The sequence below is a fragment of the Pyrgilauda ruficollis genome, unplaced genomic scaffold (assembly GCF_017590135.1).
Source record: "Pyrgilauda ruficollis isolate IOZ18807 unplaced genomic scaffold, ASM1759013v1 scaffold204, whole genome shotgun sequence".
Taxonomy (NCBI): Eukaryota; Metazoa; Chordata; class Aves; order Passeriformes; family Passeridae; genus Pyrgilauda; species Pyrgilauda ruficollis.
In genome coordinates this window covers 861,645-888,706 of record NW_024519652.1, presented here as the reverse complement: position 1 = coordinate 888,706, position 27,062 = coordinate 861,645, and the positions used below count along the sequence as shown (strand labels likewise).

General features: G+C 42.7%; 1 protein-coding gene across 1 annotated transcript; it reads left to right on the top strand.

Moving 5' to 3' along the window:
• Window positions 1–1,546: 1,546 nt before the first annotated feature.
• On the top strand, window positions 1,547–25,067 carry WNT11 (Wnt family member 11). The gene is made up of 5 exons (XM_041467287.1): window positions 1,547–1,629; window positions 10,558–10,793; window positions 11,327–11,604; window positions 13,062–13,354; window positions 23,888–25,067. Exons 1-5 carry the CDS (start codon window positions 1,547–1,549, stop codon window positions 24,060–24,062), a joined length of 1,065 nt encoding a protein of 354 aa, XP_041323221.1. The 3' UTR covers window positions 24,063–25,067.
• The last annotated feature ends 1,995 nt before the right edge of the window (window positions 25,068–27,062 follow it).

The window sequence follows — 27,062 nt, the reverse complement described above, 5'->3', positions numbered from 1 at the left end:
AGGCAGTCAGTTTTGTCTTGGACTTCAAGGGAGCCAGGAACTTGCCCCTAGAGGTTATTAAAATCCTTTGTAATAACAGCACTTCTCTAGAAACCCTTTACACCAGGCATTGGGGTTGGGACAGCCAAAAAGCAGCCTGAATAGAAAAATATGCTGCAGATGGCAGAGAAAACACTCAGAAATATTCATTCCCCCCAACCCAATTGTTCCCCAAATGGGAATATTTAGGCAGAAAGCTGCAGCTGGGCAAATCCAGAGCTGGAGATCAGGTAGGATACCCTTTTTTCAGGGTAAGAGGTTTCCCAAAGTGAAGCTGACTGCTCCAACCATTCCCAGTCCCTTCCCAAACCTCTTTGAGGGGGTGTTATGGGGGGATGAACAGTTACAGTTTGGGTATGCTAGTGTGCTGTGCAATGAGTTGTGAGACTCCAGAGATGCAATGTGGTGGGCAGGTTTTTCTGTTTATTTTACTGTTGTCTTTCTCATGGGATGGGAAACCACTGCAAAGACCACAAAAAGCAGCCTGGAGCAGTGTCTGACGTGAATAACTGAAGGGAAATCCATTTCCTGCTATTAATACTGCTGCTAAAATAAGCAAGCCATGCCCTGGAGACAGAGAGGACTTCTCTAAGGATTTAAGTCCTGCATCTGGTTTGTTTGTCTGTTTGGCCTGAATAAGAAAAAAAACCAACAAAAATAAAAGGGATGTAGGGGTATCCTTGAGAGCGTTTCTGTCTCCTCCAGGCTGCTCCCTTGAGACAAAAATGGGATTTTATGTTTACAAAGTTGCAGCCTTTTCTGTGAGCTCCAGGTGCCAAGGACTTGGAAGAAGTGAGAGGCAGAGTTAATGAGGTGAGAAGAAAAGCAAAATGTAAAGAGCAAAACACATTTATTGTAACAGATCAGAGGGAAACATCTGCAGGGCAAGGGCACCTGCATTAAGTAGGGAAATGCAGTTTTTATTATTTGTCTTCTCTGCAGATAGAGATAGGAAAAAGAAATCTGGAGAGATGAATAGCTGAAGATTTGAGCTAATCTAAAGATCTATCTTTTTTTTTTTCCTTCTTCCTCCTAAGCAGTTGCACAAACTTTTTGGAGAGGGGAAGAAAAAAGAACCCACTGAAGTGAAGCAGCAAATGAAGTCTTGCCATGTGCAGGGTTAAATGGAAACACACAATCAGACCATAACTCTGTGTAATTCAACCCATACGGTTTGTCTGTCTGTTGACTCGAAAGGTTGTATCAAGGCTTGGCAAGGGAGAGGACTGAGAAGGGGTAATCCAAACCTTTTCCTGATTCATAAGCCACTCCTTTGCAATTTGGATAATAGATTTCTCTCTTGCAGTGACTCGCTAAACTTCAGAGTTAACCGTAACTCGGGCTTTTTCTCTTTCTCCTTTCAGGCTCTTCATCTTCAAGAACGAGCAATACCCAAACTGAAGGAAAATACATTGCACAAAATATTAAGAAAACTCCTTTTTTTTTTAAAAAAAAAACTTCTTTGGAGAAGCTGATTTCCTTTGGCTAGCAGGAGAAAGGGGAAAAAATGAGGCCAAGTCCGCGATTTTTCTTAGCTGGTTTTCTGTTGTTGATTCTGCAGACAGGGCTTTGCTATGGGATAAAATGGATGTAAGTATCTGGCTCTATCTCTGCATTTTTAATGTTTTTGTAGAAATTGCTGGTCTCTTACCTGTTTGTACAACTGCTGCTTGAGGCATGCTGTAAACTGTTTAAAGAGCGGCAAGCACTGCAATTCTCCAGGCATTAATTGATTTCAAGTGTGTGTACTAGGGGCTTATGCTAACAATGTCTCCATCTTCATTCTAAAATATGCATGATTTAGGCTCATTTGGGTTTTTTTCTCCTCATTGATACCAAGGGAAAGGCACACACTTGAATGCTCACATGAACCACTTAATGAAGCTTCTAGCATTAGCTCCTGCTAATGGGGAAACTCTCCCACCAGGACCACTGGTTGTGCTGAGTAGGAGCTGAGAGCAGTAGGGATGGCAGCTGAGATAATGCTGCCCATCTCCAACCACAAGGGATGCTTGACAGATAACATGGTGTTTTTCTGGACCTTTTAACCTTTGGATTTTGTGAAGGGTGTTAAAAATGAGGTGAGGAGGGGGGAGGAGGGTGAAGAAATACCAGGGACTGCAATCAAGTCAGGACTGAGTTTCCTTGGAGGCAATGTACTGCAAAGTGAAAACATCACCATCTCATTTCTTTGCTTAAACAAGCAATCAGTTAGTTGCTTGCTGCAAAATAAACAAACAGGCCACTCCAAAGCCAGTCTGGTTTCACAACCTTGATAAGTGATCTGTCTGTTCTACTTGGGTTTGGAGCTGGGCACAAAATAAGTAAGGGAACACGGGTTTGCCTCAAACATCTTTGGTAGGAAAAAAGGCAAAATAATATACAATGTCAGGAAGACTCTGTAGTGCGTTGAAGCAAGAATCTTTGGGATAGGTGGTGAAACTTGGACAAGAGGTTCCTGTTTTGCTGCTCCTCCTGCCACAGACTTCATGCTATGTCTAATTGCCACTCTGCTGTTCCAATCATTGCCACTTGAAGCTCTACTAATGCCACCTTTTTATAAAGGCTTAAATTTGTATATCTGAAAATTAAGGTATCCCACTGGAGCCAGTGTTTTTACTCCCCATCATGCAGTCAGGGAAGAGAGGATCTTCCAGATGGCGATTCATCTTCTCCAAACAGAGACATCCAACAGAAATGTGATAGCCTCTGGTGAGGCTGTGTACTGCAGGGAGATGCTAGAAACCACACGTCTGCCTTTTATATCCATAAAGAGAAACATATTGAATCTCTCCATAGGTGTTTAAATGCATATGGTCAGGTGGGAGGAATAGTCACCTGCTCTAGGGCATCTTTCAAGGTGGCATGCTTGCCTATGGCAGGAAGATAGGAACTAGATGATTTTTAAAGTTCCTTCCAACCCAAACCATTCCATAATCTTTCTTCTGCTGTCTCCATACTCTAAGGACCATCTTGGAAGTAGAGAAGAGTAAGGATCTGGTTTGCTCTTCACTGCCTTCGATTTACACCTTGTAGTAGTCAGTAAGAGCTCAATTACATAACCCAGCTGTTTCTTTCTGCCAACTTCCTCCAGTATTTGGGCTCTCAGCTCTGCCTATATCCAGCACCAGGAAAGGCAGGCATCTCCTTTCTGAAGGACATTTAGCAACATGTTCATGGGACTCCTTTGCAATGTTTATTTCTATGCAGCACAGAAACAAAGCTGTTTTGTGGCACCCTGATTCAGCAGGGCTTTTATGTGTAGAACCATGACTGACTGGAGGGACTTGTCCATATGATTGGCATTGGTGTCCCACTTAGTCAAGATACTTAATCATGAGTGAAGGGCTTGGGTTCCTTCGAAGGGCAGGGGTGGGATGAGCTCTAGAAGGAACCTGATAGTATGGTGACAAGCCATAGACATGAAAAATGCTGGGAGGCAGGGAAAGGTCCCTAATAGCTTTGCTGTCAAAAGCAGCCTTTTGGCTGCTAAGTGGTTAAGCTGCAAGGGTTGCTTCTGGGGATGAGTGGGGGGAGAAGCAATTGGAGGCAAGACACCACAGTTGCTGCTTCTCTACTTCCCAGCAGACATATCCCCACTTTTTTGATAAAAAGTGAGTGGGAAAGATGAAAGCTGGGATTAAAGTGGTATTTGAAGCATGAATCGCATGCAGATGCACTACTGAGCTCCCCTCACACCTGTTTAAAACCTGGCAGAGACCTGCTCTCTCTATCCACAGCACTTTGCAACTGGGATGCTGGCAGCTGGAAATTCACAAAATTATGTTTGATTTTTCTTTTGTTTGCTGTTTTTCCTCATTTCCCCACCCTTATTTTTCTATGGAAACACAAGCAATTTTTCTCACTCCCCATCACTCTTTTTTTCTTGGGGCTCAGGGATTGCCCTGAGAAATTGCATGGATAAGTTCTTGGCAAACAGAGTACCAAACACTGAGTAATACCTCAGACCTGCTTATCCCAGCTCTGGGTGCTGTACAATTGAAATCTGCTCCTTCCTTCTCTTGCTCATGAACAGAGAGGTGGGGAAAAATAACGGGATGAAGAAGGAGGAAAGTCCTATGTGATGTTGTCAGTTGTGGCGTTTTCTCACTGGTCCGCCTGCTGCATCATTTTTATACACATGGTGCCAGAGGCGAGCTTCAAAGAGGATTTAGGAGGGGAAGGGAGAGATAAGGAGGTGGGTTTCACCAGCCTAGAGATGAGGGAGTGACTGATAAGAAAGGTGATAGGAAATTTAATTTTTATTCAGTGTGTGATGTAATTGCAGGGGGAGGGGCAGAAGAAAAGCACAGGTTTCAGCCATTTAGGACTTCTCAGTAACACAAATATGCCCTGAAAATTAGTAAAAGCAGAGAGAAGGTAAAAAAAGAAATTATTTATTTTATTTTATTTTGCTTGGCTTATTTTTGTGAGTTCTGTTGGAAGTTGGTGCTGGGCCCCACCAAACATCCAGCATGGTGTGCGGACAGTCAGCATCTTGTACACATGCTCTTGCTCTTGTATATATTTCTCTTGCTGGAGAAATTTCATATCATGTGCTCTTTTATCTAAGCTCCAGAGAGCTACTCAGATGTAAAGCCAGAGTATGGCTCCAGAGTATGGTTCCAGATCTTTGCTGGATCAGGACTGTTGTGGAGATACAGCCTTTCTGATCAATGTATATGAGACCCTGCATCTTATTTTTGCAAACATTTTCTCATCCTTAGGGCAAAGAAGGTATGTGGGGAGGTTACATCATTTTGTGGTGCCCAGCGTGGTTTTGTCACAGTGTCTGGGAGGGTGAGGCAGCCATTGGTTTCCATGAGATATGCCTTAGGGCCAATGCATCTAGTAATTCTATCACCTTCCCCATCTGCTTTTGCAATCCATTTAGCTTTCCCAGGAGAGTTTGGCTTTGACCAAGCAAGTGCTGGAGCAACTTATTTGGGTAGAACTGAAAAACAGATGAGCATTAGAGGGAGCTGCAGCCAGATGTGCATGCCCCAAAGGTGTGAGGTGTTGGGATGTCCAGGCACAGAGTAGCTTGTGAGGCGCTTCTGCCTTGACAGAGGGATTGGCATCTCCTCTGTCCCTGTGTATCGAATGTCTCCTTCAATGTGGTTGTAAATACGCCAAACACAGCAAGTGATTTGTGCTGGTTTGCTTTGGTTTTGTTTTGGAGGGGGGTTTTGTGTCTTTTTTTTCTTTTTGTTATTGTTGTTGTTTTTTTTGATTTTTTGTTTGTTTTGATTGGTTGGTTTTGTTTGGTTGGTTGGTTGGTTGGGGTTTTTTGCTGGTGTTTTTTTTTTTTTTTTCATGGCTTGCAGAATTTGCCCAGGATGACAAGTGCTGGCTTTAGGAATACCATCATTTTTAGGTGGAGCTTGGTCACTTCAGGAAGTCTCTGCCTGTCCCCATTGTGGTGACCCAATTATGTCTCATGTGCTCTGGAGCAATCCCCAGCTGAGCTTCATTCCCAGCTATTGCTGCACAATTCCTATGGTTAAATTGCAGCCCTTCAGATGCAAAAGGTAGCTCAGTCATGCCTTTTGGTGATCATAGGATGTCCCCCAGCCCACCAACCTTGAGCAGCCCTTCTGCAGCCAGCAAAAAGCAGGGGAGAAAATGGAAAGATTTTGTGCTTCCTGGCAGCTCCTGCTTCTCTCCTCCAATAAGTGTGGGAGGGAGCTGGGATGTGGAGACACGGGCGCCTGTGAGGAGACTGCCTGGCAAGGGACTGCTAGATGAGCTGCTGTGAAAGAACTGCAGGATGGGGATGGCAGGAGGGGAGTAGGCTGGGGGTGAGGAAAGGGGAGTACCATGCCTTTGAAATTTGCTCTTCGCTCCATAGGCAGCTCAGGAAAAGTTGACAAAGCTCCATGGCCTTCCTTGGCACTCAGTGAGCCAACTCACTGCTGGGATTGACTTCATTCAAGCTTGGGCATGAAGTCAACAGCCTTGTGCCCACTGCTGCCAGCACTGAATTTGGCACCATATCTGAAAACAGCTCTTATTTTAAGCTTTTCAGAGTTGGTTCCCCCCTACACACACTTCTCTCCCTCTTCCTCTTCTTTCTTTCTTTTTTTTCTTTAAATCACATAAATCCTACTTGTCTGTTTGAAAAGCCCTTGCAGAACCAGGGGAAGCATTTACCAGGGGATGTGGTGTCTTTCCCAGGACTTGTGGTCCCCAGATTGGAACTGATGCAGGGCAGGGTGGCAGGGCCATGGACTGCCTTTGACTACCAGGAGTTTAGGCAACATTATTGTAACACTTCTGCAAGCCTTTTCCAGATGAAAACCTGAGAAAATGAGGCTTCTGAAGATTAAAAACCTTAAATGACATCAAATACAAAAAGAACCCTCAATCTCTGCCTCTCTTTTTTAACTTTTACCACATACTTCACTCTCCACAGCCATGTAATTTTGTCTAAATCTTTTTGTGTCACCCACATCCCTGCAAGATTAAGGAGTTCAGGAATGGGCATTAAAAAATGCCTTTTCAGAAAGCAAAGCTGGTAATTTGGAGTTGAAGTCCCTTTGTGAGACTTTCGCAGATAATGTCACACAAGGGAGGGTGGGGAGATGCCTTCAGAGAGATTCTTCCACCCTTCAAAAGTGTTTTAAAGGACACCAACGTTTTGCTGCTCATTTGAAGGAGTTTTTCTCCCTTTGGCTTGACCAGGAGCAGTGTCCTACTCACAGGGTACCTTGTAAACCAAATAATATATGACTTTCATTGATATCTGCTAGCATCTGAAGGTGCTTCTTCCTAACCTGCACTTTCTATGAATAGTCTTCTCAGGGGGCCCAGACATGCAGGAATGGGCCCATACCTCTCAAAGGACCTAACACTGCAGAGCACTAATGTTTTCCAATGTCATGATCCATCTATGCATATTTCCTCTGTAATTATGTTCATGGTTTTCTGTCAGTATCCAGAACTTCAATTGAAGGACCTGCTGTGTTATATATAGATCAGAAGATGTTTGGTTTAGGCCCTGTTTATTTAAAGGGATGGATCAAATAGGTATCTTTTTAAAAAACATGAAACAACCACCCCTTGGTTTTCTGGAGAATGAAGGATGGGGCAGGAGAATTAAGTGAGAATGTTATCAGGAGGAGACAGTGAAAAACAGCAAGCAGGCAAAATCCCCTTTTCAGATGAAGAGTGTGAATCCACAGAAAGATGTTTGTCAGGGATTTTTTTCCCAGGTTGAGGCATGAAGGATGTTCTTCTAATTATGCCCTTGAGGGTTGGATTTTAAGGCTGTGGTTTTTAATGTGGTTTTTAATGTGGTTTTAATTTTTAATGGTTGTGCCCCATTGGCTCCAGTTTCCCTCCCAGTGCTGATGATCAGTAGAGGCTGCGTGAAGACAGGCCAGAGACCCACCACCAAATCCTACCATGGACAAGCCTCTCCTGGGGGAGGTTTTTCTTTCCACAAATGGATATTGTTTCCCAATAATGTCATTGCAGGCAGTGGGTATCCATCCCCTGATGCTGCCAGAATTTAGAAAGCAGAGAGGGGTGCTGCCTTTCCACAGGGAGGGTTTAGAGTGACATGGAGTGAAGAAGATAATCCTAAATGTAGGACAGAGACTGGGCAAACCTAGGTTGTCAGGGCATGGAATAGATTACCTAACAGGCTTCTCAAATTCCTGATCTGTGATTTATAAATGCACTTTTCAGTCTCAGCAAGTGACTACAGTAACTGAGTTTTCTTTTCCATCTCCATTACCTTTTAATTTTCCCTCCCGATACTTGAAGATGTTTCCAATCATAGGTTCTCATAAGCAAAGACATGAAGTTTAGGCCTGGGAGATGCTCAGAAAACACCTTCCTGCATCTTGCACTTTTATTCTTGTAGGCTTCCTGGAGCTCAGCTCATTCTATGAGAAACAGCCATTGCTGCCATTTACTGAGTTCTCACCAATCAGAAGGTATTTTTCCTGTTCCATGAAGTAAATGGTTTTCTTGTTACACTATAAAACTGCTTCTCTTAGGGTGATCACTTCAAGCCATCTGTAATAAAACAGTCTCCTTGCATCACATCCTGTTTTTTCACACTGAGGATGAGTTTCAGTCTGAATTCTGCTTTCATCCCTACCTGTAGATGTGCTATTCATGACTTGTCTGTAACAGTGAGATAGGGGTACCTCAATGTAGCCTTCCAGGTCCTTTAAAGAGGCTGAAGACTTCTATAAAGGATCAGAAAATGTAGTGTAGGACCTAGGAGATATATGCATCCTTCTGGAGGAACAGCCAACATTCCAAGGCCTCTCAAGTGCCACCCTGATTAGAAAACTGAGCTGCTGCCTCGTAGTACAGCCTCTCTCAGACACTTGGAATGTTCCTCATTTGCCTGAAGCTCAGGTGTGAAGTTCTCTCACTGCTCCTGCCACACCCTGCCTGTTTCACTTCCTGCTGGGACGTGCTGTGCTGGAGTTTTTATCATTTATACTCTAATACTGATGAGCTGCTTTGGCCTCTTGCCTGATTTGTGTTTTAGCTCATTCCTGGGAGCTGCTGATAGGCTTTCTGGGATAACTTTTCACAGATTCCTGGTGTCAAGTGCTCATACCTCATTCAAACTCTGTGCTTATACCATTCAGATGTCTGTGTCCCTGCTCAGTATCTGGGTTTCCTATACAGAGCAGAAAATGAGCACTAATAAGTCATGATGGTATCTTACTATAGGTCTCAAAAGCACAAAAGGCTAACTGCTTCCTAGATGTGGCTTTTTGCTTTCCATGAGCTAAAGAAGGATCCTGAAGGACTACTGTGAGGTCCACGGTATAGAGGTTTGCAGTCAGGGGACAGTCATACTATTCAGAGACTCATGTAATTACCTTCAAGGACATGATCTCTCTGAGATACCTGAACACCCAATATATCCCCAATAAGTTTTTTCTCCACCAGCTCAGGTTCACATCTGAGGCAGGATGAGTTGCCTTCTGGAGGGACCCCTCTCCAAACAAGGAACATTGTATGAACACCAGTGTGGATGGGAATGAGATTAACTGCAGGACAGAATTTCTGATTATTAAATCATAGAATTATTTAGGTTGGAAAAGACCTCTATGATCATTGAGTCCAACTCCACCGCTTTTTCCTTCAAGTCCACCGCTTTTTCCTGTCTCTTGAAATTCACTAGCAATGACTTCTGCTTGCAGTGTGTTTAATGGACCTGTTAAATATGTGTATGAAGTATATATTTATATAGCTTTCAGAACGGCGGTTTCCCTTCCAAGTTTGCCACTGTTTATCTAGTGCCAGAAATGCCAAACTCCCAGTCACCTGGGAATTTGTCAGTGTAGGCCTATTCATCCCCAGCAAGGATTTAATACCTCCAGTTTTCATTAGGGTTCAATTTTAGCTCTGTTTCCATCTCATTTAACTTCTGAAGAATGTGGATGTTACAGTAATAAAGTGAAATGCACCCCACAATGTGTTTGCTAGTAAGCCAAACTAACCAAGATGGCTTGGGATGAAAGCCAATACATTTAACAAGCACAGAAGGAAATATGTGTTAAAGTTGTTTTGCCATGATTAGATGCCATCAGATTATTGATTCAGCCTGCTAGAAAGTTGTTTTATGGGAATGAATAACTTTTATGACTACCCTAAGAAAGCCAAAAAGATGCAAAGAGAGTTACACACTTGGCTTCTGCTGATCATTGTGGGTGCTCAGGGAAGAAGAGTGCAGCCCTGTAAGATGCATGTCAGCATTTGTTCTTTTTTAACCTGGAAAAGTTGGCAATTGGACAGTAGAAGAACCACCACTGTGGGATGTTGTTCTTCTCTTCCTTGGTAACATATCTGCTGGTATTCATGGATCCCTTCTCAGATTTGACTGTGGTACTCTCTCTGCACATACTCCCGCTGAGCTTTTGCACTATGGTTTTTGGAGACTAGAGAAACAGACTTATCTATCTGCAACAGTGATTAAATCAGTAGAGGCCCTTGGCATTAACTCTAAGTGAAAGCATATGTTTTGCAAATTTGATGATTTTTCCCTAGGCCTTACAGGGGATTTTCTCCATAATTAATTACATGACATTTAGCATAATCCTTTGAGAGTGTGTGAGACAGATGCTGAATACAAATTACTGATAACACCAATGTTGCTTTCTTTCCCAAATGCCACAGTCTTGGAGGATCCAGATTTCTTTTATCATGGAACTGATGGGTCATTGTTTACTCTGTTGGGAGGTCTGTGCTCTTCATTCTTCAGCAAACAACCTTCCCCATAGGATTTACACATCCGGTTGACTTGCAATATACCCCTGGAGCTTTGTGCAGCCTTCCGTCAATAATGGAGAGAATTGCACACTGCTAAAGGGTGTTTCTTCCCACCAGCTTTAAACACCTGCTTTATATGAGATAAATCACTCATCATAGTTGCTCATCTTTCTCACCAGCTTTATCTAAGCACCTATTTACAGAAAGCTTTAATTAAGTCAGGTGAATGTAGACAATGTTTTAATGCTTTTTTGCATGTCCTTTTCTCCTCAGAGCTCTGTCCAAGACTTCTTTTGCTTTGGCCCTGAATCAAACCCAGCACTGCAAGCAGCTTGAAGGCCTGGTGGTTTCTCAGGTGCAGCTGTGCCGCAGCAACCTGGAGCTAATGCAGACCATTATTCAGGCAGCACGGGAAGTGATAAAGACCTGCCGTAAAACTTTTTCAGACATGCGGTGGAACTGCTCTTCAATAGAGCTGGCTCCTAACTACCTGCTGGACTTAGACAGAGGTAAAACAGCACTGCTGGCTCAGCTGGGACTGGAGTCAGTAGAGTCAGCCCGTGTGTGTGTGTGTGTGTGTGTGTGTGTGTGCTGGAGATAGGAAGGGTCTTGCTCCTGAGAGGCCATGGAGGGACTACAAAGCCCACTTGTCCTGCTCTCTGAGGCCACATTCATCATTATGGTGCCAGTCTTGCCCAGAGGCTCTTGGATCCAAGACCTTGTCTACCATAACTCTTACAAAGCAGACCACCGTTCTGGTCTGCTCATCCCACTGGAAGTCATGCTCCAACACATGCTCCAAGAGCAAATCACACCACAATGAACAAGATGCCTAAATCCATATGAGTCCTTGCCCTGCTGGGATATTGTCTTACATTGAAGAGTTCACTTAGATGTGCTGCAAATTAGTGGTGCCATAGGACATCTTAGCTGCAGTGAGTTGGTGTGTTGGCTGCTCTGTGGGACACAGACTGTGTGAATCTCTTTTTGGTGAACATTTATCTGGCCCAGGAAGCTGAGCTGGAATTCTTGTCTCTTTCAGGCACAAGGGAGTCAGCATTTGTATATGCCCTCTCTGCTGCTGCCATCAGCCACACCATTGCCAGAGCCTGCACCACCGGGGACCTCCCTGGCTGTTCCTGTGGTCCCATCCCAGGTGAGACACCTGGACCTGGGTATCGATGGGGAGGATGTGCAGACAACCTCAACTATGGTCTTATCATGGGGTCCAAATTTTCAGATGCTCCCATGAAGATGAAAAAATCAGGATCACAAGCCAATAAACTGATGCATCTGCACAACAGTGAAGTAGGGAGACAGGTAACAAATCCACAAGAGTTATTGTACTTGTACAATCATCTGTAGTGTTGGTCACTTGGTGAAGTTCACTGTCTCTATCAGCTAGAGAAAGGAGCAGGTTTCTCTAAGATTGCTCTGAAGTCCTTTGGCCTGCTGAAAATTGTAGCTGTATAACTCACCCTGTGACTCGGGGAGTCCCAAATGCCATTATTAGCCCACTTTAACCGTGGGTGGGATGTCTCATTGCCACCTGTTGCACAGTCAGTGTTGGCTCTGGCTCTGCCTGCCCCAGGAGGTGTGGTGGGGATGGTCCCATCGTGCTCTGCCAAGGGCATTGTGGGGTGAAGTGCTGTGTGAATGTGGAGGATTATCATCTGCCACATGCATCCAGCAGCAGTTGCCTCCAGCCATCACCTGCAGGCAGGAGGGAAGATTTTTTTCCTTTTTAAACTGCTGTGCTAGTGATTATTCTCATGTCTGGCACAAGCTGCTTTTAACAGCTTGCATCCAGTGGAGAGATAATATTTACCATGTGCAGTGCCTGGTGTGCACTGATGTGCAAATCCCTATAGCAGCTGTCCATACAGTTGAAGAAATGGGGTGGGCTATAAAACTGACCCCTGCACCCATCTCTGAGGCTCCAGTGGTTCCATGGACTGCTCCTACTGCACAGCTTGGTCTTTCCAGGGCTGCCTGTGCAGACAAACTTGGAGCATGCTGAGCTCATTGGGAGCTTGCTGTGTAGCTACAGGCTGAGTCCACCTTTGCAGAGCACAGCCATGCTGAAGTTTCCCTCTCTGGCTCTTTTTTTTCTTTCCCTAGTATTCCCACACTATTTGGTTTGTTTTCTTTGGGTTTGAGTTTTTTTTTTTTAATTTATTTTAGTTTTGCAATGTCTTGATTTTTTGTTTCAATTGCAAAGGGCAAATTTTTGTTTGGGACATTGCTGGTGCATTCAGCCCTTCCTGGCAGCATCCTGCCATGTCCCAATGAAATGAGAATAGTGCAGAATCAAAGTAAAAGGCTATTTTGGCCCTATGACCAGCAGAAAGGCAGGGTGAGAGTGCACTGAATTCAACAAAGTCATGACATCTCTCTTACCGAAGCCCAAAGCTGCTGGAGGTTGAAATTGATGTTAATTATCTATTTATGGAATGCTTTTATATTCATCTCCTTAGGAATTTAGAGGGTGGAAATGCAGCCCAATACAGATATCTAATCAAAATTCAAAATACTCTTCTGTCTTCTGGCTGCAAAGGAGTCCTTGTGAAAGTAGTCCTGGACTGATAGTGATCACCAAAGAGCTGTAGGATCTCATTTGCTTTCAAAGTAGCTACTCTAGACTGCCTGTGTAGAATTGAGAACAGTAGTACTTTTCTATAGCAGTTCCTGCTAAGGAAGTTCCTTCACTAGCAAGCTTGTGGGATGTTTGGCTGTAAGAGAAGGGCATTTCCTAACTCCTGCATTCCTTTTTGCAGGTCTTGAAAGCCTCTCTTGAAATGAAATGTAAGTGCCATGGAGTTTCTGGGTCATGCTCTATCAAGACCTGTTGGAAAGGCCTTCAAGAACTGCGAGACATTGCATTGGACCTCAAAACCAAATATTTGTCTGCCACCAAGGTTGTTCACCGGCCCATGGGCACACGCAAATACCTTGTGCCAAAGGATATTGATATCAGGCCAGTTAAAGAGACAGAGCTGATTTACCTGCAGAGCTCACCTGATTTCTGCATGAAGAATGAAAAAGTGGGGTCACATGGGACCCAGGACAGGTGAGGACTGTACTCACTGTACTCTGACCCCAAAGAGGAAAGGGCAAGAGGGGAACATGTATGAATAAGGGACAATCAAGGAGGTGACATATACATGCACCTCTCTAACATACAGTATGGTTTACCATACTGTATGTTAAAAGCATACAGTAAAGGACATCTCTAACATACAGTATGGTTTACCAATTCCTAGCCCTATTAATGATGGGCTTGCTGACACATTTTCCATTACAAAATCAGGCACAAGATACATTTCAAAATTCCCTGGGCAGCTTACCTCCATGGGAACTTGTAAGAACCAAGTAGCTGCTTTATACTCTGTTGAGTCTCAGTAATTTCTTGCAGTCACTGCTGATTAGAAGAGTTGTTACTCTAAGGCTCCCCTAATTAGGCAAATGTTAACCCAGTTAGAACTAGCATTCCTAAATTGTCTTTAAAAAAAACCACCCCAAAACTGCAAAGATGATATTTAAGTTTTTTTCTTCTACTGCATATTAAAGGTCCAGGTGTGTTTGTATTGCTTATGACTCTGCAGAGGAATTTCTTTATTGCATTAATATTGGGGATTTAAGGTCATTATGGTCAAGTGCAGCCTCCACTGGGCAGCATACTATCCCCTTTCACAGGTAGCACACATGCCTTTCTCTTCCCACCATCTGTTTCATTTCCTCCAAGACAAACTAATTCAACATTTCAACAATCTGAGAATCTCTAGGTGGGCAGACCCATCTGATCTCTCTAGAGCTGAACCATCAACAGCCAAAAAAGTGTGTGTTTCCATAATTTTCCTAATTTTTATTAGGTGGCTGCAATGGCTGGATTTCAGCCTCTCTTTCTGGTTTTCCTTTCTTTAGATAGCTCTCATAATCGTTCTTTGTGCTTTCTGTTATTTCACAGTGGAGACTCAGGCAAGTGGCAAGGAGTATGTGCCTGGCCTATTTTGGGATGCCTTCCTTTTAATGTAGTGGACATCCTTGTATTTGGACCATTATGGTTCAATGGAGAGAAGATTTTGCTGAAATGAAATGACCCAAATGCAGACAAGATAAACTGTATATGCATGTGGGATTGTGGCAGCTGGGGACATGGGTTAGTGGTGGGCTTGGCAGTGCTGTGGACTTGATGATTTTAGAGGGCTTTTACAGCCTACATGAGTCTGTGATTCTGCATCAGCATGTACCTGGAACTGATCAGTAGAGAAGACAGCTGAATGAGATAATACTGTCTTTTTTGTCCCCTGAGCTTTATGACAGTTAATGTCCTGTATCCTCTTGACATCGATGCCTGGACTGCTCTACAACGGCACGTATCTGACAGCTCTGTGGTGGGAACACCAGGCTGATCTTTGTCACCAATTCAGTGGTGGAGCATTAATTATCAAGTGAAGATGTCTATAAGTCACTGAGAATAGCTAGGAAAAAGCATGTATTGAAATAGGTTTCTGAAAGAAAATGTCATCTTAGTGGAAGTGAAGTTTTTGTGAATTTGCATGGATTTTGATATATTTGTGCCTTGAAAATGACCTCTTTGTTCTGCCTTTCTGTTTTGCAAGGAAAAAAATTGGTGAAGATTATTTGGAAATTAGTTTTATAGGAATTGCATTAAAAGAACAGGTTGTGTCAAAACAAATTGACCTGTTAATTAAATTCATTACAGATTTAATTAAAAACCTGTTAATTGAATTCATTACAGATTTGCCAAGTAAAACATTTTCCATGAGCTGAAATCCTTTCAAAGGACAGGGAGGTGTGAATTCTTCATCTAATCTTATTTTACAGCAGATTTCAACTTTTTATCCCATCTAGGGATGAAAAATATGTCAAGGTCCTGAATGATTTTTTTTTTCCTTCTGAGGAAAGGAAAATGTGTATTGCAGGCATCTGTTTATTCCGAGCTGGATGACAGCCATGGTTGTAAACCTGGCAGCCAAGGGTCCACAGGAAGTGAGATTGAGTGAGGATTTAGAAGACCAAGATATTAAGGTGGAGGGGGATGACTTTCAAAAGGAACTTGTCAAAAAATACTCCTCATTCTCAGATGTGCAAGATGGTGATGGCCATGGGAGGGAAGGAGGGTGAGATAGTCCTGTGCTGAGCTTCAGGCATCACTCAGGCCAAGTTTTAAGGTCATGTGTGATTGGGCTTGTTTTCATTACAGTCCATCTGCAGCCTCTTGAGAAGGTGTTTCAAAATTGGCATGTGTTATACAAGCCATAGCAACTCCTTTCCTGAACTAAATTACTAGAGGAAATAAATGTAAAATACAAACAGTGTGTTTGAAGATTGGTCCATGCTTTGTGGGGGGAGCAAGGAAAGGGAGATCTTCCCTAGTCTCCTCCTCCTATGGATGCCTTTTTCTCTTTGCAATTTTTCTGTCATGAAGAGGGCACCTAAATGCATTTTAAATGTGGTGCCTCTACTCCAGCCTGCCACAGGGCTGCAGAGATAATGTCTAATTACAGGGATAAGGTAGAAGGAGCACAAAAGGAATTCTGTTAGAGAGAGGGCATGGCAAAATGTGGTTTATGCTGCAGAATGATGTAAAAATACTCACATGGTAATAGCTCAAGCATGTTTTTATTTAATGAGTCATGTCCTGGAGGCATTTGAACATTTTATCTTTATGTACATAAAAATTTTCTGAAGGTAGGTCCCACTGTTTCCAAGTAGTCTAGTTTTTAAGGACAGTCATGCCAATGAAGTAAAAAAGGTGTTTGTTTTGGTGTTTTTTTTGTTACGGTCCCTCATTTGGTCTACTCTGTCTTCAGCCACCTTCCGTATCCCTTCTGGCCTTTTTCTGAGTACAGAGGTCAGTCCATGCCTGGGCTGTGTAGTGCAGTCCTCTATGTCCACAGCTCAGGAGACTTTGATCTGGGCATCTTCAGTATTTTCCAGCCCTGCTTTCTGCCTCCAAAGGGATTTGGAGGGGGGACTATGCCACTAACACCCCCTTTTCCTGTCCCTTGATTAAAATATTCATATTGATGCATTTTTGTGACAAAAAATGAGCAGTTTTGCAGCATATCCAGGGGAAGTCCTTTTCCTCCTCCCTCCCCCCAAGGTCTGGTTCTTGCTCATAGCATGCTGGAAACAGAACGGAGGTTGATGGTTAAGTTGCAACATCTTGGATGTGTTGGAGTTCTCTGTATGCTGTAGGAAACAATCCTGCACTGCCAGGTGGGTGGAAAGGATAATCTAATTGGGGATCCCTCTAATGTGAGGGATCATGTTATGTAGACTTACTGTGTGTTTTTCAGGCAGGCAAAGGAATTACTTTGTAGATGAACTATATGAAAATCCACTCAGAAAATGAGCCCCTGATTACTCAAAAGCTTAGAGCTCTTTCCTGAAAGGATTTCAAAGCCTTCTTCACAACAAGCCTGAAACATTTTCTAAGACACTTTGGACATTCTTAGCTTGTTGAAATTTAGAAATAGTTTGGAAATCTGCATGCCTCCAAGTGCTCAGGGTATGTCCAGATTTCAAAGTCACGGAACTAAACTCAAACCTGAGGTTTGAGGCCTCTTTGAAGTGCTGAAAAGCTGATCAAGGAGCTGGTTTTTGCAACCAGTATCCAAGTCTCCCGCAAACAAGACTTACTGCCACACTGACTCCAGCCAAACTCTGCTTATATACCACCATCAGGCTTTCATAACCAATTAAAAATGGTCTGGAGAAAAGTCTAAAGAAGCTGCAAATAAAACTTTCAATACAACAATTCAACCACCGGGAAAGAAATGTAAATATTCCCCTTCTCAGAGATTTCTTGGACAAAAGCACTTTTTCATCTTTTAATGAAGTAGTTCAGTTGCTCCTGCCTGAAAAAATCAATACCAGCTTTGAGTAAATGAAAAATAATATCAGATTATAAAATTGAATTCTCTTTTGTGAGAAAAGAAGCAAAAATATGAATCTTCTTTATAAGCAGGGTGCAATGTATCATGTTTCAAAGGCTATTTAAGTCTCCTTAATGAATCCAAGGAAAGAGAAATTCTACCATGCATGCAAAAGCATCCAGCCCCTGAAACCTTGCAGAGGTAACAGAGCTGTTTATTACTGATTTTTCCCAGAGCAGTCTTGGAATCAAGCCAAATGTGGGAAGGCGTTCTCTTAGGCTGCAGAAATCAGGCTGCAACAAACTATGTGCTGCAGCCTAGCTGGGTTGATCAGTCACCACTCCTCAGCTGGGTCACTGTGTCAAGAAATGTGGCCACTCTCTGATGGCTGCTCCTTTCCCACATATCCTTTCTTTACTCCAATATTAAATATTAGTCACAAATGTCTTAGGCTGGTATGCTTTCTTGGATATGAACATACATGAAGTTGGCTGAGCATGCATCTGCTGCTCAGTGTTTAGTGGCAGCCCTTGATACCACTTCTTTCCTGCTACCCCAAAATATGCTTTGTATTGTGTATGGGGATTGTTCAGCCTGTGGAAGAGAAGGTCTGGGGAGACCTTAAAGCCCCTTCCAGTGCCTTTAGGGGCTCCAAGAGAACTGGAGAGGGACTTTGGACAAATACCTGGACTGACAGGACAAGGGAGAATGTCTTCCCACTGCTAGAGAACAGAGTTAGGTGGGATATTGGGAAGAAATTCTTCCCTGTGAGGCTGTTCACTGGAACCGATTGTTTAGAGAAGTTGTGGCTGCCCCATCCCTGCATGTGTTCCAGGCCATACTGGATGGGGCTTGGGACAACCAGTGGAAAGTGTCCCTACTCATGGCATGTGGGTTGGAACAGGCTGATCTTGAACTACATTGTCACCCTGTACCAAGCACAGGTGAGGCTAGTACATTGTTAGTGTTATTGTCCTTACTCCAAGGCAGACTTTGAGGTGCTGGAATATGTCCAGAGAAGGGCTGTTTGAGAGGTCTGGAATGTAAGTCATACAAGGAGTGACTGAGAGTACTGACATTGTTGAGTCTGGAGAAGAGGAGGCTCAGGGGAGACATTATCACACTCTACAAATCCCTGAAAGGAGATTGTAATCAGGCCGTGGTTGGTCTCTTCTCCCAGGAAACCAGCAATAGGACAAGGAAATGGCTTCAAGTGGCTGAGGGAGATTAAAAAGATTTTCTTCAGTGATAATTCATTCAGCATTGAAACAGGCTTCCGAGGGAAGTCACTGGCCTTGGAAGTGTTTAAAAAATGAGTGAAGATGGCACTTTGTGATATGGTTTAGTGGACTTGGTGATATTGAGCCCAGGGTTGGACTTTATGATCTTGGAGGCTTTTCCTGACCTTAGTGATTCTATTCCATGATGCTATGATCTCCAAGGTTCCCTCCCAACCCAAACCACTCTGTGATTCTTTGTTTATGTAGGCAATTAAATTTTTTGGCTGAAGCACTCATATGAAGCTGGGGAAGAGTAGTAGTTATGGGTAGACAACAGCATTTGATGTTTGTTTTTTGTTACAGCTTCTTTTACTTTCTGTTAGTGAGGGCACAGGATAAGATGAGCTTTGAGTGAGTTATAATGTGTTCAGTGATAGTCAGTTTTGGAACAGTTATCAGATGCAGTACCATTTTTTTAATGAGATCTGACAAATTCTGAATAAGAAATAGCAAATAATACTTTTGTGAGTGTCCCAGGAGAACTGGAGGAAACCTGCTCTAGCTAAAGATGCCTTTGTACGTAGCAGGGGGGCAGGTGGACTAGATGGCCTTTAAGGTTCCTTCCAATCCAAACTGTTCTATGATTTTATGAAAGTCAGAAAAACATTCGCTTTCTGTTCCTCCCACCTTATTTAGGTGTTAGTCATTCTTTCCCAGGGCAACATGCTTGCAGCTGGTGCCCATTTCAGTAAGTAGCTGGCCAGCTATATGTTTTTTTGTTATCTTAGTTAATGTGTGGGGAAGATTGAATTCTTTCTACTTTGAGAGACCTGGATTTGATCATAAAGTTTCCTAAAGAGGTTTGTGAATAATTAATTTATTTGTAAAAACAATAATTTCACACAGTAAAATTGCAATGGATAATGAATCTAGCTCTCTTAAACATATTTAGTCCCTCTGCAACCAAATGGCATTTGAGTTAGAGAAAATTTGGTCTGGGAATTATTTTCCATGGACCTTGATCTTTTCAGGAGCAAGACTGAGCTGACACCACCTAGGCTGTTACTGAAGACGTTTCTCTACTCCGGTCTTAAAAGCAGTTTCCCTAAACAACCTGATCCAGGGTTTTACTATCCTCAGTGCTAGGATTTTCTTAATCGAAATTTAACTAAACATAATCTAACATAAAACTAATAATTTCTTGTCCTCTTTCCTTAGCATATAAATAACATTTTTTCTCTCCCCTTGTAGCAATAGTCTTTTATAGAGGGGAAGACATCTCTTTTAACATACTTCTCTAAATCGGTTCCTTCATTGTTTTCTATTTTTCTGAGCTACTCCTCTGGCTCCCCTGGAAACATTCCACATTTAGCTGGATCTTTCTCGAAGTATGTTGCTTACTTTGCAATTTAATCCACTGTCACAAAATATCCTCAACTCCTTCTTCCCTAGCATTATCCCCAAATTTTTAAGCTCACTCTCAACTTCTCATTAATGAAAATACAGGCTAATTCCAGGATCTCTCTTAACATCTCCTCACTGACATATGCTGATAACTCTTTCTCGTACAGTTGTTTAGTGTCAGTCTCCAGTCATTCCTTGTGGATGAGAATGCAATTTAAAAGTAGATAAGATTCTGCCCTCAAAATTTTACATAAAGCTGTGACCTTGATATATTTTTAGGAATGTCTATTGTGTTATATATCTCCTGAGGGATTTGAATTATTTTTCTCTTTCTTTCTTTTATATGCTGCTGCATTATTTGACATTACTAGAGCAAGGGGCACCAAAGAAATAAATAGGAATTTGATTTAAAAGAGAAAAAAAGCATTACACTGCAGTACTGTGTTCTGGGATTTGAGACTGCCGGAGTTCATGAAGGCAGATTGTTTCCCTGTGGTCAGAAAGGGCTGAGGGAATCACACAGCCAAGGGGATGAGATGTTAAGGAAGGAACATCCCTTCTATCATCCCTAATGCAACAGCCCAGGTGCTGGCAGTGTATGAGAAAAAGAACTACAGAAAGTGCTTAGATTTATGTTTTACTCTTGTAACAGCATCTCCCTCATCCACTGGGAGATGCACTGGCCCAGGAAGGCAGTTGCTGTGTCCCAGAATGACTTTTTAAATATCCTCATTAAGAAGTCCTTATCAATAGGACTGATGGAGTGAGGTTCCAGCGGGTATCTCATCCCTGTCATTATATGTCATAATCGTAGGTGGCAGTACAGAGTTGGTCTCAATTTGGATCCCAGGTGCCAGCTGTACAACCAAACAAAAAAAATGTATCCTTCTATCAGCTGATGGGACAGAGTAAATAGGGATTCACAATGAAGTTGTGTGACATTGCTAAGTTGGATTTCATCAATCTTAGAGGTCTTTTCCAACCAAAATAATTATATGATCTGCCCCTTTTAAAATTAAAATCCCTACTCATCTGGGGGAAGACTCTTAGAAGTTCTGGGGTGTCCTTCACCTCTGCTGAGGAGCCACCCCCATGATGAGGCCGTATGGTGTATTGCAGTGTTTCTGCAAATGAGGGCTGGAAAGGGGACATTTTGGACAGGAATACTGAGTGGGATTTGTCTAGACAACACTGCTGACCTTCTCCCTTACTAAAGAAGAAATAAACACTGTGACAATGGTAAAAGCCTGTTCTTGAGCCAGAACTTTGATTGGGATTATGGCTGAAGCATAATTTCTCAACAGTCTTCCAAGTGCTTCTAGAGGTTACAGTGCTGTGTTACGATGCAGTCATCTGCCTTCGTGTTTTCTCTCCAAGGCTCAGGAGAGGGCATTTCTCTGAGCTGCTGTAATTGTGTTGGACTAGGCCCAAAACAAATGAGATTGAACTTAACCCATGAGCGGGGAGCCTGGTGAGATCACAACTATAGGCTCTGAAAGCTGATGTTCAGGGCCGCTTCTGTGGGTAAACTGGTCTTTGGAGTTCTTTGTCTTCCCCCACTGGCTGAGAAACTGCTTCATCTTGTTTAATGAAAAATGAATCTAACTCATATCCAAGCCTATGCTTTTAAACAGAAAACAAAATCTCTGCTTAGTAGCGTTGTCAGTAAATTTTTCTAAAAGCCCACACAGGTTTATGAGAGGGTCAAAACTTTGTTTTGGCTATTCAACCCACCCATTTTGAATGCCCCCATTTCCTGATACCAAACTGAGGGAAGTTTGAGGATTTATTTAATAAGATTTTTCTTTTTTCCTTTCTTTGTTTCAGACTGTGGGCATTGGGGAAGGTATATGGGAAGGCATATCTTCTACTAGAGTCACTTTTTTTTCTTTTTTCTTTTTCTTTTTCTTTTTCCTTTTTTTTTTTTTTTTTTTTTTTTTTTTTGGTGGGGTTTTTTTTTTTTTTTTTTTTTTTTTTTTTTTTTTTTTTTTTTTTTTTTTTTTTTTTTTTTTTTTTTTTTTTTTTTTTTTTTTTTGGCAAACCACAGGAGTGGATGGAGGGAAAGAGAGAATCCCAGGTCCCAGTACAGCAGGTAGAAGAGTTTTGCTTTCCTTTTGAAGGGGCTAAATATCACTGCTGTGTGCTTTGTATATTTGGGGAGTGAATGTCCTCAGTGGTGAGCTGGAGTCAGAGTGGACCCGTATTCCTTTTCTTGGCCATTTCAGTGAGCTCCCAGCATGAGGTGACATGGATGCACTGCGCATCCCTCACCACACTTCTGCAGATTCCCCATCCTCCCTAGGTGAACCTCCAGGAAACAACATTTCCATCCACTAGCAAAGCTGAGTAAGGTTCACAAATGCCCTCCCCTCTTCTAATGTCAACACACCTATATATTTGAACCTTTGCTCTGAATACTTAATGCATTTATTAATACATTAATACTCCACATTTATGAGGAGTCATTTGGAGATTTCTTGTGGAGGGGCCCCAGTTTACAGGGGCACTACCAAAGCTTTTGGTTCAGCTTTAGGCAAACACATTCAGTGTGGCTGCACACTTCAGCTTCAGTAGTGGCTTTAAAAGATTTTTAAATATTTACACACATTCCTGAATGAGAGTGAGTTTGGGGACCTTTAAACACTGAACTTAAAGAAGAGCAAGAAGAAAATCTCAACACTTCACTAATCCCATAACTTCTTCTAAAGCATTACCTCATGAGCAATTCCTATAATTGTCACAGATTTGTTTTCATCTCTTAACAGTTGCTTAGCTTAAGGGTCCAACTTATGCTCCTCTCTCCTCTTCCTGCCCCAAAGCAGCCTTAGAGTGTTTCTGTCACAAAATAGCCACACAGAATAAGATTTAGGAGAGATGGCAGCAATTACCCACTCAATAAACCACCTTTCTTACAGTAGTTTGAAAACGCCATCAAGTTCACAGCCCCATGGTGTTGGGTACACACCAAAAAAGTGCAAGCATCTGATCAAACAGGAACACTTCCATCCTAGGTAGTCTTTACAGTCTGTGGAAAAATGGTGTCTCTAGGACATGGTTCATTGCATTCAAAATGCAGTGTCTGGTGCACTTTCATGTCCAGTGAATATTGGAGTATTTTAGGAAATGGGATAGATGTTTTTTGAGGACAGATATGAAATGATAATCAATGGATCAATGAAAGATATTCCTCAGTTAAGGAGTTACTTCTGAAAACCTCAAACCATTCACTGGCAAGCAGACAAAATGAGGGCACCCAGCGCAATAGCTGATTTATCCCACTGAGTCTGTCTTTAATTAAAAGCAGAAGCAAAACAAGCTGTGAAAGTCTGTGTGACACTTGGTGACTTGTCATCCTACCCTGCGCTCCTGCCACACTTCCTGTTCCTGGGTCAGGACTCAAGGTGTTGTGGGGCCAACCACCCAGCTGCTCATGACGTGTTAGGAGAAAATCAAAGGGAAAAAGGTGCACAGTCCAGCCCTGCTAGTACTGATTGTGATTTCCCTGATAGGATCAGTGCTGCACAGTGGCTGTAACAGCCTGCTCAGGATTCTTCCCAGCCTGGGATCCTTGGCATGGAGACTGTTCAAATACTGTTTGGCTGTAGGGTTCCTCCTTTGCCCTATTCAGGTTAGGCAGTGGTAGACAAATACCAGAGTTTGTTCTTTAGGGTGTCATCTTCTTCCAGCCCCTTTCAGACAGTTTTGGAGCCTGCCTGGGAACGCTGATTGTTTGGAATGATTTATTCTTCTTGTGGAGGTTTTCCAATAGCTCTGCTTGTCTGCTCGGATGGGAGCAGGCTGGCCCAGCGGACAAGCAGCCTGGATGCTGCCAGGCCCAAACTGAGAGTCAGAACAGGAGTTTAATGTAATTTTGGGTGTCATAGCAGGTGATGCGATTGCAGCCCAGGGCTTCCCCTGCACCCTTGCAGGCATAGGGGGCTGTTGGCTGGGTGCTCGCTGTGCTGGCTTCACCCTGTGCCTTGCAGAGCTGTCAGGCCCAGCAATGCCACACAGCAGTGGTTTGGGAAACCCAGCAGAAATTTGCACTTGCTCACAGCATTTTCCTTCTTCCAGACAATGCAACAAGACTTCCAATGGGAGTGACAGCTGTGACTTGATGTGCTGTGGCAGAGGCTACAACCCCTACATGGACAAAGTGGTGGAGCGTTGCCACTGCAAATATCACTGGTGCTGCTACGTGACCTGTAAAAAGTGTGAGAGAAGTGTCGAGAGGTATGTGTGCAAATGAAAACTCTCCTCTGCACACCTGGGAGCTAAGACAGCAGCAGCACCCCAGCACTGTTCAGAGAAGACATTTCCTCGACTAGACATCATTTATTTTGTAAAGACACAGACTTGAGGAGAGATGGTAGGAGGAAAAGCAACAATCACACCAGTAAAAATAACAACGTAAAGAAACCTCCCAAAAAGCAACAAACCTACAAATGTTTCTCCTCACCAATAAAATGCTCTCTGAGAAGACAAAACTTCATTTGGGATGGTATCTTCTTCCAAAATATTTCCTATGGTTGCCAATGATGTCCAGACGTCAAGTGCCTTAGTATTCTGAGGAATAAATATAGAAACTTTCCCTGGGGGGAAAAAAGGTACCATTTGTTTGACAGTAACTTAAGGCTCACACCTGCCTGTGCCTTCTAGCACAGGTACTGAGTCTCCATTAGGATCATCCCACAAGGGAAAATGCTACAACTTTTCAGCAATAACTGCCTTTGTTGCCAAAGACTTAATTTTCAGCAAGGAATCATCCACTCTGAGTGATAAAAAAGTGAAAAGATTTCAGGTCAATCCCCTGCAATGAGCAACTAATTTAAATCTTTCTTTTACACAGGTCTGTGACTTTGAGCTGATTGCTGAAGGAAAATATATCCTTGATTTGTCCAGGCTGGACAAAATTCAGCCATGAAAAAAATCCCCTGGAATCCTGGAGGCAGTGAGAGTAGGGTAGGCTGAGAAGGACTTTATGGGGTCCACAAGCCAGCAGTGGAGCCTTTAGGATAAAATAACAAAGTGAAATCCAAGTCCAGTGGGAGAGTAAAGAAAAAAAACAAGATCCTGCTCTCTATCTCTTTGCCCTGTGGGTGTGATACTCTTAGTCACTGACATTCTTCCACACTGACCCATCAAATCCTTGGGGAAATATGCCACTGGATTCTTCCCCCACAAGACTATTGGTCCAACCTCAGGAAACTGCAGAGAGTGGAGCAGTCCCAGCTGTAGGGAGTACATCCATGGAAGTCAGCAGCTATTCACAGCAGGAAGGAATGGGAACATGTCAGTCCTTCACGTGGCTCTGCCCTGACACAGCAGAGAACCACTATCTGTGGCTGTACATATTTTCTTTTGTATGCAGATATACAGAAATATTTATGTTTTGTGCTTTCATCTACTTTACTTCCTACATAAATATATCCTTATATTATAAACAAGCATTAACAATAGTATGAAATAAATGCTGAAGTTACTGGTGCAACAGCAAAATGTTAGATCATTGTTTCACACTTCTGCTTGGAAAACAATTCTGATTTTCCTCCCAAGGATGGGAAAAGAACATGTTTTGAGGCACTCACTGGCATAGGGATAGATAAGTTTCTTTATTCCCTGCCTCTCCAGCCTCTTAATGTTGAGCAGAATTAGCCAAGACACAGTCAAGATAATGAAACAGAACACTTGGAGAAAGGAAGAGTCACCATTGCTATTTTATTTTTTTTAATCAGCAATCACTCTCATTGGTAAAATTTCCTAGTGCCCCTGAGGAGCTTAATAACAAACATGACTCATACCTCTCATGTCGTGGGTGGTTGGCTTCTGGCTCCTGCACATGGAGAGGAATTGCTGTGCAGGGGGGTTTTTAACATAGCCTAGGCTCCCTTATTTGCTTTTTTGTTTGTTATTGTTTGGGGTTTTTTGTTTGGTTTTGTTTGTTTGGGGTTTTTTTGTTTGGGTTTTTTGTTGTTTGTTTATTTTGTTTGTTTGCTTGGGGTTTTGGGGGGGATTTTTTGTTTTGTTTTATTTTAGTGGTCATCCAGCCCTGTGTACTGATTAGAAAAAGTGATGTTGGAGAAGGATGCTGCTCCAGGAACAGAAGGCAGCAGAGCTTCTGATGTCTTTCAGATCATTCTTGAGCATCCCAACACCATGCAAAATACTAAAATCAGCCAAAAAATCCTACACAAACATAGTGGGACTCTGTCACTTTCCTAGGGGAAAATATGTCAGTAACACCACAGTCTTTCTCCAAATCCTCTTTTTTTCCCCACTCAGTCAATCCCCAGGGGGCAACTGCCTCTGACATGTCTGTGAGCAGTCCTGGGGAACTGGAAGAGAAAAGCATCATGTGCTATAAGAGCAAAATTGGAGGTATTTTGTTCTCTTCAGCTATTTTGCTTTGCTGTAATGGGTTTGGTCTTGTTGCCTCCTTCTGTCCCCCCGTTATGAGCAGGCAGAAAAAGACCTTTCGTAGTTTAACAGTGGTTTGTGTTATTGTCACCTCATAAAAGCTGATGGAGTAAAACATCTCTGCAGTGCAGTGATGAGTGGTGGGTGTCTTTAGGCTAACATGCAGACAGGCTGGTGGCACAAATCCCACTGCTCTCCAATGCCAGAATTTGGCTTCACTTGATATGTAAAGAAACCGTCTACTCTCATTCTTTTTAAGGAATTTTATTTTTATTTCCAGTTTCTGATGATGCCAACAAGGCACGGATGTTCTGACTGAAGAAAAATTTGAGCATTTCAATACCACTCTGTAATGACTCTATTTCTTGCTCCCTTGCTGATGTCATGAGTCTTTCTGCTTGGTGAAAAACTAGTAAAAAGGAAGAAATGGTCTATACATACACTGTTTTCAGCAACATTTCACTCCTCGCATGTCAGACCTGTGATCCTTGACTGGCTTTCTCATGTCAGAAGAAATCATCACCTGTAATTAAAAGAAGTGAATAAATCAATTAGGCATCTGCAGGTCTATCAGGTGGGAAATGAGCTCACAGCAGAATTTTTGCCATGGTGGTAACTCACACTTTGTCATCTCATGCCACAGATGTCTGTTACTGAAGATGTTGACCTGAAATGGCTGAATTGTTTGGAGTCTTGCAGTTTGGGGCAACCATGTTCAAAATCTCTGCTGGCTTCTCAAGATAATCCATCATGGTCTTCATCTGAACTTCACTTCTTTGACAAAAGAGTCTGTGTGTCCCCAGCCCATGTCTTAGGCTGTTAGTCTAGGAAT

Bases quoted from the DNA above. Each gene is read 5' to 3' on its own strand.
- WNT11 (XM_041467287.1), top strand. From the start codon at position 1,547: ATGAGGCCAAGTCCGCGATTTTTCTTAGCTGGTTTTCTGTTGTTGATT. The intron at 11,605-13,061 runs GTAACAAATCCA...TCCTTTTTGCAG, and splicing joins ACAGTGAAGTAGGGAGACAG to GTCTTGAAAGCCTCTCTTGA. The intron at 13,355-23,887 runs GTGAGGACTGTA...TCCTTCTTCCAG, and splicing joins TCACATGGGACCCAGGACAG to ACAATGCAACAAGACTTCCA.